This window comes from Branchiostoma belcheri, unplaced genomic scaffold, assembly GCF_001625305.1.
Source record: "Branchiostoma belcheri isolate BF01 breed outbred unplaced genomic scaffold, Haploidv18h27 scaffold95, whole genome shotgun sequence".
Taxonomy (NCBI): Eukaryota; Metazoa; Chordata; class Leptocardii; order Amphioxiformes; family Branchiostomatidae; genus Branchiostoma; species Branchiostoma belcheri.
In genome coordinates, this window is record NW_017804631.1 from 60,189 (window position 1) to 77,066 (window position 16,878).

Sequence of the window (16,878 nt, forward strand, 5' to 3'; positions counted from 1 at the left end):
TATATATATATATATAATTTGATGTTCCACTCTGTCGGTCTGCACGTCACAAGAACTCACCAATTCCTTTTTTAGTTGAACTGTTAAATGCCAAGTAATGAATATAGTACTTGCGCTCAGACTTCACTTATCTGTCGTGTCTGCAGTACCTTATACACTGAGTGACACAGCGGCACAGACGTCTTCTCTTCTGTGTTTTATGATATATTTTAATTTGTAATGTTATGTAATGTATTATATTTGTAAACGAAAGCGCATTTTACTTGAGATGATTGTCTGTAATCTTATTAACTTTTCCCGAATATTGTAATGAGCAACACAATTCAGACTTAAGTCTGCGAGTTGTTTAATAAAGACTGAATTGAATTGAATTGAATATACCATTTGATCGTGGCGACTGCGCACAGGCTTCGGAGAGCGGCAAACTGTTCTCCCCAGCAGCCAAAATCCCCTGGCCAGTTATCTCTTTATTTGGCCGATTTTTACTCTTTCCAGCCGCCTCCAGCCGATTTTTTTTTGGGGGGGGGACTTTTCTTTTATTCTCTTGTATTAAAATCTGATTTCTTTTAACTTGTTATTTTTCAGAGTTTTCTTCCTGGAGTCAGATGTGTGTTTTGGGACTTTGAGGCCGAGGCAGGACAAGGGGCGTGGTCAACTGAGGGGTGTGAGAGTATGGGCGAGACAAAGGGACGGCACACGTGTGCCTGTAACCACCTTACTAACTTCGCTGCAATCTTTGTAAGTACTTACTTGTACTTAATTAGTTCTCTTCAGGTTAGTGAGTGGTTTGCGTCAAAGTCATTCTCCATCCTGACCCATACTTGGCGGTCGTGGGCGATTATCTTTAAGTCCCCTAGAGTCCGACTGGGATGGCGCATAGTCATCCTGACAATCATCCTCTAGTACGCAAGCTAGCCAGGTCTTCTTCGGTCTTCCTCTGGAGCTTTTCCCATAGTTGGGAGTCCATTCAAGCAGAGGCTTGGGTAGCCGCTCATCAGGCATCTTTCTTCAAGCACGTAACCTAATTTTTTTAGTCTATTTGTTACTATGCGTGTTTCAATGTCTCCTGTCTTTGCCTTCTTATCTTTGTAAGTAACGACACAAAAGTCGATAATTCCAAATTGCATGCTGCTGCTCCGAAAATCACAACAGATCTGCAGCTTTAACTATTAATGCACAAGCATATTCTGTACCCTGAACCTTGCATTTGTAACGTTTTGGGTTGTGATGTTTTCAGGATGTGTCCGGCGAGGGGTTTGGAGATCACGAGAAACCGCTAGAAGTCATCACTATTGTGGGCTGTGTCGTCTCCATCGTTTGTCTGGTGCTCACGTTACTCGCCTTCATCGTCACAAGGTTGGGCATTTTTCCGTCTCGTAAACGGTCGATGCCATTTCGCTGAATGATCGATGCCATATCCGAGCGTACCATATCTTTTTTAAAAGGAATAAAAAAAGGAATAAAAAGTAATATCTACTATAAAAAAGCAATATCATAATTACAAATGTAAGGGAGGGTCATGTAGAATTGTAAATATTAGTGAAACAACAAGCACAATTGTAAATATTAGTGAAAAAAAAACACAAGCTCGGATTCGAACGCTGGTCTAAAAGTATAGCTCTAGATCCGTAACCTATACCCTAACCTCTACGCCACGAAACATTACTGTATGGATGGACCGTGCTGATCATGACACTTAACCCTATCTAGACCGGGGGGGGGGGCTTAAAGTGCCCGCGGCAACTTTGATGTCACCTAGCGTCTGAACGGTTAAAGTTAGAACCGCCAAATTTAGTGACTTTTCTTAAAATATTGTTGGCAACAAATCTGTATCAGTGGAATAAGATTATGATTTTTCTTGTTGCCATGGCAACGGGTTTCTGACAGGCATTTTTTGCCAAATTTAATTATTTCCATTTAAACAACAGAATTTTATGGGTTTTATGTCAAGTTACACATTGTTTCTAACATTAATAACATCACATATAATTATATGTAAATTTTATCATTAAAAATGCATAATTTATGCTAATTTGATGACGTCATTGGCCAAAATCCAAGATGGCGGACCATATCATTCGATCAGGTAAATACAGCTTATTTTCCTTAAAATTTCATCAATACTCTCATTTTTTTTACAAAAAAGGTTCATATGAATGTCTTTAGTCTGTTTACAATGTATTTTAGGCTTCATCCTGAAAAAAAAACTATTTTTCAAAATTCAAGATTGATGATCCAAGATGGCGGATATGTAATATATGCATGACGTCATTTTATGACGTCACCGGTGTTGCTATGGGCAACATAAGACTAAGAACATCCTAATATTCTGTCATAAACACTTTTGGTAAAGTTATGTCGTATACTGTTTAGTTTTTAGGGAATAACCTATCTAGACGGTTTTGGCCAATAAAATCACATTAATGACGTCATAATGACGTCATATTACGTCACAACGACATAAAAATTGTACGTATGATAAATTTTTACTAGTACATCATCCTCTGAAAATTTGGTGGTCCTACGATATACCGTTCTCGAGTTCTGACGGGGGGGCCGAATGAGCGCCCCCCCCCCGGTCCCACCAAGCCCAAAAAAGCCCGGTCTAGATAGGGTTAAAGTTAGCCGTTCTGTGATATGGCATCGGCCGTTCTAAAAGGTGGCGACCGTTTACGAGACGGAAATTAGCGTAGGCTACGTCTGAGAGACTTGCATGCTGGTTGTAACAGTAATAGGGTAGAATTACTGTGAGTACTGTTCTTTGCTACAACCAGTGTAACTAGAGTCCCACGATCTCATGCCTTCGTCAAATGACGTTATCTCTTTCAACTGACAGCTTAATGTCTCTCATTGAATGTGCCAAAAATATCCTCATTTGAATGGATTGTATCAGATGACCAAATTCTGCGCCCGATGAAAGGTATTCTAACATTTCCTCATAAATTATGCAAATCAAGGACATTATCCCTGTGCATATGAATACTTAATGATGTTAACACTTATTTAACCCCTTAAATGCCTAAAGTATGATACTTCCAGCAGTTTACCTCTACCATCATGACTTCAATGAAAAGTGTCTTGCATGCCGATTTGAGCTTTAATTACTAGTAAAAAAAGAATGATTCAAGCAATGAAACAAACAAACCACAGGATTCATAGCATTTTATGTTCAATTATGCATTACCCATTTCACAAGTTTGAATAATCCTATTAGGAAACGCTGGAGATTTAGAGAATTTAATGCGATGTTAGTAGAGGTTCCGTGTTTCGGATTCCGAGAAAGAAAAAACGGTGCCAGTAGAGGCCCTCAGGCATGAGAATAGGACTAGGAAAAAGGAAAGGGTTAATGTACTTCGTATTCCAGTATAGACTTAGTGTCATTAGAAGTCACATTAAAAGTGGTTCTAAATTCCAGGAAATACGAACTCCGTGTTGGTGAACGTCATCAACGCCGAACCAAAACAAGTCATGCTAAAGACCAGCCGATCGTTCTCACTAACCTCTGCGTGGCTCTGTTGGCAATCCTCGTCATCTTCCTCGCTGGCATCAACCGGACGGGTTCTCCCATTGTTTGTAAGGTTGTGGCAGCATTGCTACACTACTTCCTATTGGCTGCCTTGATGTGGATGGCAGTGGAAGCGATCAACGTATACCGAGCCGTCGTGCAAGTGTTTGACTCTGTTTCTGGACACTTCCTCATCAAGGCTGGAGCTGTAGCGTGGGGTGAGTTTTTGCTTCTTCCCATAATCAGTAAACCATATTAAATGGTTACTTAATTCCACTTGGTCCACGCACACGATAGGTGTACTTCTCGGTGTATTTCTTCTGATGTCTGTGTTCGTGTTTATTTGGTGTGTTTGTCCAGGCTTTCCCCTTGTCACTGTGCTGTCCACTGTCGGACCCTCAGGTTTCTACCAATATCGGATGGAGAAATTGTAAGTAATATATTATATTCAAAGACGTGGCGATGATGTCTTACTGTTGTGCTTTAAGAAGTATATTTATTCTGTGGATATTTCAAACATGCCATCACCGGCATCAGTATTTCGGAAATCTCTCACATAGGATTGATGTTATCGCAATTGGGATACACCAGGCATTACACAGCACTGTACACATAGAGTCCACATTAATATATACATTTACTGTGAAACCTGTAATGCATAACTTTACATTATATGGCTATTTTTGTAATAATACTCCAAGATTTTTTCCATTTTGTGGAAATGCCGAGTAGACTGTATTTTGTCCCCATGTGTGATATTGTCTTCTGAGTGAAAAAGTATCGGTAAAAAGATGCCAGGAAAAAAGCTATATAAATTAAACATATCTAATTGTTTGTTTACAGTTGCTGGCTGGCACGTGAACCTCTGACTTACGCCTTCTTAATACCAGCGGGTCTCATCCTACTGTTCAACCTGCTGGTCTTTCTCTTGGTCATGTACAAACTTGTCCGGAATGAAGAGAAAAGAAAAGAATTAAGAGGTAGATATATATGACGTATGTGCGACAGGTACGCACGCACACAGTCACACACACACACGCACACACACACACACACACACACACACACACACACACACAGACACACATATATAAATATATAGATATATATATTATGCATATATGCATATTAAGACGTACACATGCACACATAAACGCACATAAATATTTAGAGGGTTTTGTTTGCTTTACAGGTGCTGATGCTAACGAGGTAGATCATCAGTGGATAGCCCGCCAAATTCGTCGATCCTGCAGCATCATGGCTCTGTTTGGTCTCACATGGCTGTTCGGCTTTTTCGTCATCGATGACACGCGCACGGTCTTCGCCTACCTGTTCTGTATCTTCAACACCCTCCAGGGCCTCTTCATCTTCATATTCCACTGTGTGATGAGAGCAGACATGAAGGCGTGGTGGAAGAAGCACATTTGCATGGCAAAGAAGAATCAGGATCAGACCGTGTCTTTTGAGATGGACACCAAGTGTTCGGCTAGAGAAACGCCGCAGCCAGTATCCATTGAGCTAAGCCCTTTGAAACCTAACCCTGGGCCGCTGTAGTAACAATCATGTCAATGTGTCCATAAGGTAGCTTGTGGTGCAACATTGCGTTTTCACATGCATCAAGACATAAAAGTATAGAAAGACATGAAGACATAAACAAAGTAAATGATATTATGTTAAACAGTACACGGAAAACTACATAGAAGCCAAGATTGTCACAGCTAAGTTTTGTAAAAAAAAAGTGAAATGCCGCCTTTAACCCTATTCAGACCGGGGGGAGGGGTTGAGGCCCGCGCCCACTTTCATCTCGGATAGTGCCTGAACGGCTTGCGTTAGAACCATCAAATTTGGTGACTGATCGTAAATAATATCTGGCAACAATTTCATCATACGGTAATTAGGTTCCTGTTTTTTCGTCTAAAGGACAGTTTCTAAAAAGTCAGTAATTCTGGTTCAAACAGTAACATTTTCTACGTTCTATGAACATCTTATGTAATTATATGTAATTTCTATAATTAAATATTTATTATTTATGCTAATTTGATGACATAATCTGTCAGAATCAAAGATGGTGGACCACATAACAAGCTCTTGTGTAACGGTTTCTAACCATGGTGTTTTTCACTAATTTTTCGTCTGAACTCGTATTTTCGTTTCTTTTTTTTTTCAAATAAAATGTTCGTATGGACATCTCTAGTCCGTTCACCTTAAAAAATGCAATTTTCATGATTTCCGATCCAAGATGGCCGACAGCTTAAGCTAAATATGCTTGACCTAATTTCATAACGTCATTTTAACATCAGTTTTGTTGCCAGGGGCAACACAAATGATATCCCATCATAGACACTTTTTGTTAAAGTTTGCTTGTATTTCCCTGAATTTTACGGAAACCGTTTTACCCCCCAAAATCATATAAATGACGTCACAGTGACGTTATATGACGTTTTTTACGCGAAAATTTGGGGGCCCTACGATAAGTGGTTGTTGAGTTACATGGAGCGTCAAAAGCCCCCCCCCCCCCCCCCCCGCGGTCTGAGCATGCCCATAAAAAGCCCGGTCTGAATAGGGTTAAATTAAAAAAACAAAACAAATACATCTACAAAAAAGCAATTGCTCAACAAAGAATAACGAGCTCATGTCTTAAGTGTTCATTTAATGAATCATGATATTGAACTACATGATTAAAAAATTAGAGGTACAATTCTAAACAAAACGCGAAAGCTATGCACGGTACTGAGACTACATACGAGGGGTGATCCAAAAGTTCTCGGCCTCATCTAGAAAATAGAGGTCAAACGCGTATTCTTTGGTACAACGTCTTACATCACTGCCCACAAAAATGCAAATTTTTACATTCATTAATTAGCACGTGACGCCCCGTGAAAGTGGTGCAGGTGAGGGCAAAATCATAAAATGGCCGCACCAGAAGCGTGTGCTGTGATCAAGTGTATCGATAAAAAGCTATGTCTCCTAGGGAAATCCATAAAGACATGATCAAGTCACTTGGTGATGACTCACCTTCTTATTTAACCACAAAGAACTGGATTGCTAGCTCTAAGCGCGTCAAGGAGAGCACAAAAGATGAACATATGTCAGGATGCCACAAATCAGCACCATGGACAATCCAGTTGAGGCCATCCATCACATGGTAGTAAATGACAGATGTGAGACTATCCAACATGTAGCAGGTTCATTTGCCTGACTTGTGGTACAGTTCCCAGTGTTTTGTCAGACATCCTTGGGATGAGCAACCTGTCTGCATGATGGGTGCCTAGAATGTTGTCTGAGCATCACACGTTAAACAGGCTGAGCATTTCAAGGAACGAATTCAGTCCATCAAGGCAACTTACTCAAACGATTTGTCACCAAATATGAGACATGGGTTCACCACTTTCACCCCGAATCAAAACAGCAGAGCAAATAATTGATGAAGAACGGTTCCCAGCATCCCAAGCGAGTTTTACCCGTTGAAAAGGTTTTTGCCTCTGTTTTCTGGGACAGTAAGGGGGTAGTGACGATTGACTACCCGCAAAAGGGTCAAACCATCAATGGGTGTACTGTGCACCAGATTTGCGGCATTTGAGGGCAACAATCACAGAGAAACGGGGAGAAAAGCTCCGAGTTGACGTGCTGTCAATGCACCTGTCCAAACAGCACAGGGGTCAGTGGCAGCTGCAAACGAATGTGGCTTTGAAGTCTTACCCCACTCTTCCTATTCACCTGACCTAGCACCGTGGGCCTTCTACCTGTTTCCTAAACTCAAGTTCCACTTACGTGGTCAACGTTTTGATGGTGATCGATGATGGCGTCATTGATGTGGTTTAGGCATTTTTAAGGGCTTCAGACGAAATATTCTTCTACAAGGGAAAGGAAAGCTGGAACATCACTGGACCAAGTGCATTGAAGTTAGAGGAGACTATGTTAAAAAAAAAGTGTAAGAAAAATTTTTTTGCCATTACGTTTTTTGGGAGAGGCCTAGAACTTTTGGATCACCCCTCGTACATGTAAGCAGAGTGGATGATTATTAATCAACTGACTAGATATTTATTCGAATAGAAAAGGCATTTGTGATAAAGGGAAATTATGAAGCTCAATATAAACTGAAAAATCGTAAACAGAACTGAAATACTCCGTTCTTGGGCTCAATTAGCTATAGATAGCGATTGATTCCTCTCTGTACGGAAAAGATATACAGAGACAAAGATATGACGATCAGATAATAATTATCAATTGTTAATGCACAAGGTTTTGTCAGTATAATGGTATCGTTTATTCCTTTTAAACGTTGGCTGTATAAAAAGTTACAGAAAACATGGTGAGATAAGATGACTGACGGTGTCTAGGACTTGTTAACGTTCACGTTAGTTGGCTTATTTTTCATGTTTGTAGTTCTGAAACCTTACATTTTCTTTATACTATAGATAGACCTACATAATATAAAGTTTTACCTATGATAGCATGGCAATTAGTGGTTCGACCAATGAAAGAGTGATAGCCAGTGTCCGTGAAATATTTGCATTTGCATGTGTTGGTCGGAAAATCAGATTAATAAAAAAATCAGAAACTTGGATTTTATTGGTAATTTCCCGCGAATAATTCATTCGGGGGGGGGGGGGCTTTATTGGGGACCAGAGCACATCACGTGCACATCACGTGCATCAATTTTTTTAGGTTGGCGAGTCATAGTCGTTGCGTGACGACCCAATGACATCTACTCCAAACAAGAAACAAACATGGCGTCACAGCATGGCCGATGCTATCCCATCAAGCATTGCGTTCAGGTTGGCGTCGTTGGAAATCAATTGATTATACGATGTATGTTATCCGGCACAATTCACAACAATATGAGACAATGGACAGTCACACAGAAAGTGCTAGTTTTTTTTTTATATTATTGATACACTGATCTACTGTTTATTTTACACTACAAGTTTCCACATTAAGCCGTTTTAGTAAAAAAAAACATATATTATTTTCTCGACTGTAACTGATTAAAATGAATAAAATCATGTAAAAAAATAAATATCAAAGCATGTCGGTGTAAACCAATAGCAAATTTTAATACAGTACCATGAAACACGGGTTCTTGGTTTATAGCATGCGTCAGAGGTGGGGCGGAGGGCCATGGAGGGGGGGGGGGCATGGCCAAAAAAGGCTGAACGGACTATCAGCGCACCAGCGCTCCCCCCTCCGCCCAGTAAATATCGTACAGTCCCTAATTGCAAGCGTAGGCGTGTCTTCAGTTGCCAACATCTAAAGAAAGACAATTATAATTGTTGCATATGACTTGTTTACCATTATCATGCAATTTCTATGTTGTGAAACTTCAGAAGAGCCATATTATCACAATTTCAAAAAAAATTCTGTTACTACGTTACAGGGGCTTGTTTAGTTTCCATTCATTTCGACATTTCTAGTCCCTGAACATTTGACTTTATCGACAACCTTGCGCAGGTTAGACATGTACAGTAATGTTTATATGACGTATTAAAGCTCGTGTGTAAAAAACTACTGTAGGCGTCCAACTGTCGTTTGTTCTTTAACATCTGAAACATTTATTACTGCATATAACTTGTTTACAATCATTTTTCAACTTTTCATGCACCAGACAAATTAAGTTGTGTGGGCGAAGTATTTACGTGAGCTAGGCGGGGTCCGTTATTCCGCGTAACACCTGTTACACAATGAGCGCAATGGCAGAAGAGCCACGTCAGGATAAGCCGGTATCATCTTCAAGGCCATGTCTCAACACATGTATGTTTCAATCCTATTCAATTGTTGAATTTTTGTTACCACTGCCTTGAAGTTACAAGAATATGTTTATAGAATGCAAAACTTGTTGTTTGCTTTGTGAATGGTTGGACAATGTGTTCGAACGTGTCTGTATTTACTAAAAAATATCCGTTTGTACAGGGATGGAAAACATCATTACCGACACGAGTGACGATAATCCTAAAGGACATGATGGCGAGAGGGATGACACCAACACTCCTGCACAGATTGATGACACAAAGAACAAACATACAACCGACATAGAAGATGGGGGCGCATTTCCCGTACCTGTAGGCCGGAACATCATTGGATTGGTTGACAACATGATGTACGCGAATGATTCCACCCAACAAGCTGGACATTCAGGTATTCTTTATCGCTTTTATTATATTGTATTGTATTGATTTATTTCTTTATTGTGTTCCCGTGCCCCCCTCCCCCCCAAATTGCCAAATGGACCCCTGGGATGGCTAAGGCCGACAGGGTATTCCAGTCTTAATAAAATCTATTCATTCATTCATATATTGTAGTACATATTGCATCGAGAAAAACCGCACTTTTAATACATCATGATAATAAGTAAAATAATGTACTAGCAAGAAAGGTACGCTTCCGAAAAGTGCATTATTTCTATTTTTCAGCATATACTAGTATCGTGATATATCGCAAAATATTCTGAATTTCGGAAGGGTCCATGCATAAGCGTTAGAGTTCATCCATTTTTTGATAAGGTGATGTGATAGTACATTTTTGGATAAAGGTTTCTATGATCTACGCTAAGAAAGAAATGATATACATGTAGAACAGTCCATTTTTGCATGGACTATTGTATGTGTTTGCATTTTATACAATATAAGAACAAAGTTGAGATTCAGTGTTTCTAAAGCAAATGCAATTTTTCAACTTCCAAGACCAATAATTCCAGAATGTCACCATCTTTAAAAAAAACCGTCCGACGCAAATCGAGATTTTAGTCTTGTCTGCAATTTAAAACAGGTAAATTGAATTTGTTTTTGTTGCGATTAAAATACCATGTTTGCAAGCATATCAAGCCGCGTGAATAAGTGGATGGGATTATTCATATCCATGTAAACACGTATTACGATCTTCAAGGTCACCCACGATAGAGCAGTGGCTTCGTTTAATATAATAATGTGCTAAATGTGCTAGGTTCAGATCTACATGCTTTAGTATTGATTTTTTGTTATTTTTCAATAATCAGTGTTAATTCTAGCCAGCCTGATTTTTCCCGTCCGTCATCTCAATTTTGTTTGCCGTAAGATTATGTCGATCGCCGAAGGCGCGAGAGTTCGGGAAAAATGTGTAATAGTTGACCCTCTGAACATTATTTCCTGCATTTTGAGGGGCACTTTTCCGAGATGCATGGTATATTTTCAAAGCTAGGAACGTAGGATCACACGACGGATTCGTAAAGAAAATTTTCCATGGCCCTCCCCCCATCCCTGATTTTTTTCCATGGCCCTCCCCCATATGCCAATCATTTTTTCCATGGCCCTCCCCCCACCCTAAGCACCGGCCCTCCCACCGGTAGATATCGTACAGTCCCTTACATGTTACATACCCTCTACAAAACGAAGCCCTGATGTATTGTCCCGACATTGGTTTATATTTGTAAAAAGGTGTATTCTTTTACTATGAGGCGGTGCCCATGTAAAAAGGGGCTTGAAGCCGCGGGTTTACTGTAAATGACCAAGGATGACCCCAAATCGAACGAACGTTCGGTTCGAATGACGTCATATTGAACATGATTCGGTTCTAAAAAAGGTGTGAGTATTTGGGACCGAATTGACAACCGCGGTTTCTTAGACATAATGTAGCATATGTTGGTATTAGATACCATGAGTCGCTGAAATTTAGTCTGCGGCATGTATCTCATATACATAGAAGCTTAAGTCATTTACTTTTTAATATATAAACATTAGTCTGGAGAAAGAGTCGTGATAAATTTCAAAACAGTAACGTCATTGTTTGAAGAGCTACATCAAACTATGTATTCTTTGAATCTGTTGTAAAGAAACGTTTACAGTGATAAGGCCACACCAGTTTAATTTCTTGGTTAACTGATTTTTCTAGAAAATTAATGGAGCGGGCGGGCGAAAAATAATGAAAATAAAAACAGGCCTAGGCATCCTATTATGGCCCAAAATGGTACGATAGGACCCATGGAGTCAACACACCAGGCTGGTTCAAAATTTAAACAATGAATTTTGAACTTTTAATGATACCGTTGCATTGAAAGATGGAATAACTGTAACAACTAGGAAGAAAAGGAGTGTTTCAACTGTTCAGGGAAAAATATGAGCATTTTGCAGTTGATTCTGAATTTTTTTTGCAAATCAGAAAAAAATCAAGCGGGCGAATCCGATAACCAAGAAATAATATTGTTATGGCCTAAACGAGAAACGAGAAGTGCGTGGGAGGTAACATATACTAGTGAGTAAAGGGTAAGATGAGCTGGCAAAGATTTCGGACAGTTTGTCCTCTACTTTCCTTTTGTCATCCATTAAATCGACAACACAAAGCATCATTAGTTAAGATTCCGAGTAATAAATAGTAAAGGATTAAAAGTTACAACATGTAAATCTTTTCGAAAGGTTTATATGTTTTGCAGATATCTGTGTTTGTCTATGACGTGGACGGTTTATCTTTGCACCAAAATATGACGACATAATATAAACTAAGCATGTGTCACTAGCTACCTTATTTAAGAAATTCTCAGACTGTCAAAGAATATAGACTTCTTTTAATTCAGACATAACCCTTAAATAATATTTCTTTCTGTCATGAAAAATCTTGGCATATGCGTATCAATATTTTCACGGCGGTCTGTCACTACGGCATTCTTTCCCATTGCTAGGGGCGTTCTAAAAAGTATCGGGCTACAAGACGCTATTTTGGCCTGTTTTGGACTACCCGTAAAACACTTGAAAATAAACTAAAAGGATTAAATGGTACATTTCATCAAATTAAATTAAATCATTGCCTTAACATCCTTTTAATATTAGCTGTTTATGTTAAATCATTGATTTTTCAAAATTTCGCTCCGAAAGACGATTTCTTCCGGGTTTCCGACCACAAGTCATGTCATGTTTTTAGGCAAACATCGTTTAAACCTGGATACAGATATTACCCCAGATCCCCGATTTTTGTATTTTTCGACGACTAGGAATTAGATCAAGAATCGTGTTTTAGGGATTTTTTAAATTCTGATTTTAAGTCTAGTTTTTGTCGACATATTGGTGAAAAAATGATTTCTTTTTACATTTTCGCGCTAAATTACCCATTGAGGCCATTTTTTAAAAATCCCTAAAACACGATTTTCGGGACAACTTTTACGGTCATTTTGAGCCGTAAATTTGGGTATGTTTGACTCTCCATGCGTGCAGGTTTAAACGAGTTTTGCAGACATGTCATGTCGACCAAAAGTCTGCCTTGTGTTATTCATACTGGTGTAAAGAATCATTACAGCATTCAAGGTCACCCAAGGATACGACAGTAGCTTCGCCACATGTTACATGTCCACAAAAAATAATAGCGGACATGTGCTGCCCAGGAAACTGTTTGTATCTATAGAAAAGTGTTGTTTTTATCTGTTGCAAGGCACGGAGGCAGAAAGGCTTGTTTTGCCGCTTTATAGTAAATGACCGCAGGTGACCCCGAAATAGAACGCGGGTTCGATTCGAATTGCCCAGATCGAACACGATCGAACACAGTTCGGGTTCTATGACATGTCGGAACTTTGCAGTCCAGATTTTACCACCGTGTTTTAATTCATCCTTATCAGGTTCTTATTTCTTTCGTTTTTGGTATATAAATTCCAGAACAAGCTGCCAGCAGAACTGAACCTAAGCCACTTTTTTTCTTACTAAAAGCTATCTGCCACGAAAATATACAGGCCATACCCTGCTCGGGACAGAAGATACAAAAATAAGTTCTGGTGCAGTACCGAAGAAAGCCGCTCGAAGGTCCAAAATTCACATTGCCTCTTCCCACATACCGAAAATCATCACAATCCATCTGGACCTACTTAAACTATGTTGACAAAAAATATGCGGAAACAAAGATAGGCACATCCAAATCCATACGTAATTTATTAGCATAATTTATTTGAATCGGTGATACTCTACCAAAGAACATTATATATCGTATGCGTCAAAGTCATATCCTTCAAATGGCATTATATATAACTCAGGAAGCATGACATTATTGTATTAATGTGCAAAGTCGGCATTCATACCTGTCCTCATTGATTAGAACAATTATGTCCTACAGTGGCCTAGTTTGATCATTTGATTTCCATTGGTCAGAAAAAAAGTTGCTGAGGGGTTCCACAAGTACACAAATTTTAATTGAAAAGCTAACTGCCACCCAAAAACAAACAGCTTGCATGACCAGGACATATGATATAGAACCTGGTTCTGCTGTAGTACCAAGGGCAGCTGGCAGGAGCTCCACAATTATTGACCTTTATCTTTACCTTCCCAAATACATGTACCAGTTATCATCACAATCAACCCAGGCTTTCCAAGTAAAGCTAAAAATGGGAAATACACTGACACACAGTCTAAAAAAACCTCAAGTTTTCAAGGATGTAACGATATCATCATTTTTACCGTAATTATCTTTATAACTGCATGTATGTTGTAGTGATTATGGTACATTTTAACATTTCAAATGTACGTTTCAAGTAAGCCTTTATGATAATAACTTTATTCGCAAAATCATGCCCGAAGGCCAATTGCTTTTACAATCAAGTATGATACTGATTGCAATACAGTAACAGGAGACAGGTAACAATCTGTCTGGAAAAAACTTCTACTTCGGTATCTGTATCTGTATAGCCGGTATAACCGCCTTTCGGCGTAACACTTCTACTGCTACGCTAGCTATTATGGGGTTCGACTTCTTCTTTGAAGGCAGTGGATAATGAATAGTCCCACATTCTGCATAATTAGTGGGTTTTGTGATCTTAGTAGAAATGCATTTATAATATTCATCATTCACTCGTATACTGTAATACTTTTCTTACTTCATTGAAGAACCAACTCAAGATGGAGGAACTGAAACCGTCGCTACTGAAGACTACGACTATGACTCTGACAGCCACGTGTACCATTATGCCGACGGAGATGACATCAACAACGTGCCGCAGTCTGATGTAGGCAACGGAAATGGTGGACATCCAGATGATAAAGGGGAAGATACTACAGTACCTAAAAATCCGCGGAGGGGCGCCTCTGACTTGCGAAACAACCCAGTCTACGACCTTGGTGCACTTTCACAAGATAACAACAAAGGTATATACATTGTACATGTATCTATAAGATAAAAGGTAAACTGTTCTCCAACACAAAGAATGGAATGGCTCACCCTTCATCAACTATTCTGACTCAAGTGTGTAGACAGGTAAAATGTTTTCCTATGCGTGATGTCAGCACTGGGACAAAGACGGGATTGACCAATCACAAAGCCCATATAATATTTTGAGACCAAATATCATTAACATTGACAACCTAATAAGTTTGTGGTTATTTTAATCAGATTGCAAGAAGTACTACTCATTGTTGTATGGTGGCGTTACAGTGAATATAGATAGATAGAGATAGATAGAGATATAGATAGATAGATAGGTAGATATCATATAGCATCCCTGAAATACACTGAGTTTGGAATCAAATCTTTACTTGTTGATTTACTTTCCACAGAGTCGACATGTTTTACATTTGTCCGCCCCTACCTACTGCGTGGCATTATCATCGCTGCAGTGGCAGCAGCTTTGGTTTCTGTAGTGGCTGTTATCGTCATTTATCTAACTCATCCGGTAAGTCACCTTTCATGTTTAAATCAGACAGTTGGATTCCTTAAAGTTTGCTTTGAATCTGTGCTCCATTATATTCTAGTTTGTAAATGAGAAAATGCTAGTATTTGCACTTAACATGTTGTCCAATCTAAAATCATATCCGTTTTTATTTAGCTTGATAACAGCAAGAACTTAACAATGGAATCACTTTCGGGGGCTTATGGCCTTGATCTTACGACAACTTCTTCACTGGTGAATATGACAACCACACCACAAGTCGAGTTGAACACGTCGATCTATGAGGTAAGATAGAAAAGAGGAATGCAAAACAAAGCCTGTAGGCTAGTGCTGAGATGTTCGTATGACATTCTATGACGCAACGCAGATGACTCAGATCTAGGGCCGTTATCGGTAAAACATTATGATAAGTGCAAGTACTTAACGATTCTTTTGAATCATTGTTAATGGTGAATCAAATGACATCAAGAAAATATTTTTTACCAGTCCACAAACGTCATGGCCCATTGGCTATTGAATCAGTCAATGCACAAGCCACTCAACAGCATTTGTTAGAAAGATTACAAATGGCCTATTGATTCTTTTGGCGCCTTTGTAGGGCAAACTGAAATCAATATCAATATTGCAAACTTGATGTTTTTGTCCACGAACAAAGACATATAATTATGACCAGTATTTTCTTGTTGTTCTCAGCTTTTGTTGCCGGTGACCAGCGTCACGCGAGGTATGGATGATGTGACTAACAAGTCATCACCTACCATGAGAGGTGAGGCCAAATTTTGAAGGTTTAAATACGGTGGCTCAAGAGCATCGATTTATTGCTTAGGCCACAGCAAGTAATTTTTATGGATGACACCAGCGCGCACATTAATTTTAGCCTGATTTGCGGGAAGAAACTTTGTTGCCCTCTGACTTTGTTCAAACTGCAGAAAATGGGCAAATATATCTGTTGCCATTCCGGAATGTGGATGGCAGATGACTAGGAAGAAAAAAGGCCTTCAAAAAAAGGCTCTGATATAATGTGTTTTTTTTTTACTTTGATGCAGAGATATGTGATGGTGGCTGTGTATATGTAATGTTCCCACTAAATGAAAACCATTTGCACAATAATTGAGTCAAAATTTGAACATGTCGGAACCTTGTTTTTTCGTCCCGCCTTGTTTTTTTCGCCCGCTTCCATTAGATGTGGCTTCTGCGGGGAATGTTATCCTCAAATTTACGTGCTGTGGCCTTACATGGTCAAATGGCCTATAGCGTATTTTATTTATAAGAGGGTAATGGAAGGATATTAGGTTTCATGAGATTTGTACAAGTCAAAGAACAACGTAATTCGTGATTCCCTGTATTATTCCGTCACTGTTACAGCCAGTACGAGGAGTGACGGCTGCCAGGTCGGATACAAACGCCTCGCCAGCAGCTGTTTCCAGCTCCACTTCCGACGAATGACCTGGATGAAAGCCAAAGAGGCCTGCAAGAAGGAGGGAGCGAGGCTAGCCATGCCCAAAACAAAAGAATTGGACATCGCTTTGAGACACCTGGTCCGCACGGAAGGCCAAAACATGGGCTATTGGATCGGCTTGAAGGATAAAGAACGCCTCATATGGAAGAAGCGCTGGGTTTGGGACGATGGGTCCAAATTGGGCAAATACAAGGTACTTTTTAAAAGACAAATTTAGACCTCATTTTATCCTTAGACACCATCTACAAGAATGCATCAGACAGAATGTGGGGTTTAGGAGTAATAACTACAATTATATGGCTGTAA

The 16,878-nt window shown here is 39.4% G+C and overlaps 2 protein-coding genes across 2 annotated transcripts in view; both read left to right on the forward strand.

The window, feature by feature from the left end:
* Nucleotides 1-5,059, forward strand: part of LOC109461646 (adhesion G-protein coupled receptor G7-like) — a 10,751-nt gene extending 5,692 nt beyond the window's left edge. Inside the window, exons 7-12 of the mRNA XM_019758028.1 lie at nucleotides 586-738; nucleotides 1,238-1,356; nucleotides 3,416-3,723; nucleotides 3,866-3,935; nucleotides 4,349-4,485; nucleotides 4,698-5,059. Of these exons, the coding sequence (XP_019613587.1) occupies nucleotides 586-738; nucleotides 1,238-1,356; nucleotides 3,416-3,723; nucleotides 3,866-3,935; nucleotides 4,349-4,485; nucleotides 4,698-5,059 (1,149 nt within the window). The remainder of the gene's footprint in view (nucleotides 1-585; nucleotides 739-1,237; nucleotides 1,357-3,415; nucleotides 3,724-3,865; nucleotides 3,936-4,348; nucleotides 4,486-4,697) is intronic.
* A 10,294-nt stretch (nucleotides 5,060-15,353) lies between these two features.
* LOC109461647 (galactose-specific lectin nattectin-like) overlaps nucleotides 15,354-16,878 on the forward strand; it is a 3,449-nt gene continuing 1,924 nt past the window's right edge. The window contains exons 1-3 of the mRNA XM_019758029.1: nucleotides 15,354-15,398; nucleotides 15,807-15,879; nucleotides 16,479-16,765. Of these exons, the coding sequence (XP_019613588.1) occupies nucleotides 15,354-15,398; nucleotides 15,807-15,879; nucleotides 16,479-16,765 (405 nt within the window). The remainder of the gene's footprint in view (nucleotides 15,399-15,806; nucleotides 15,880-16,478; nucleotides 16,766-16,878) is intronic.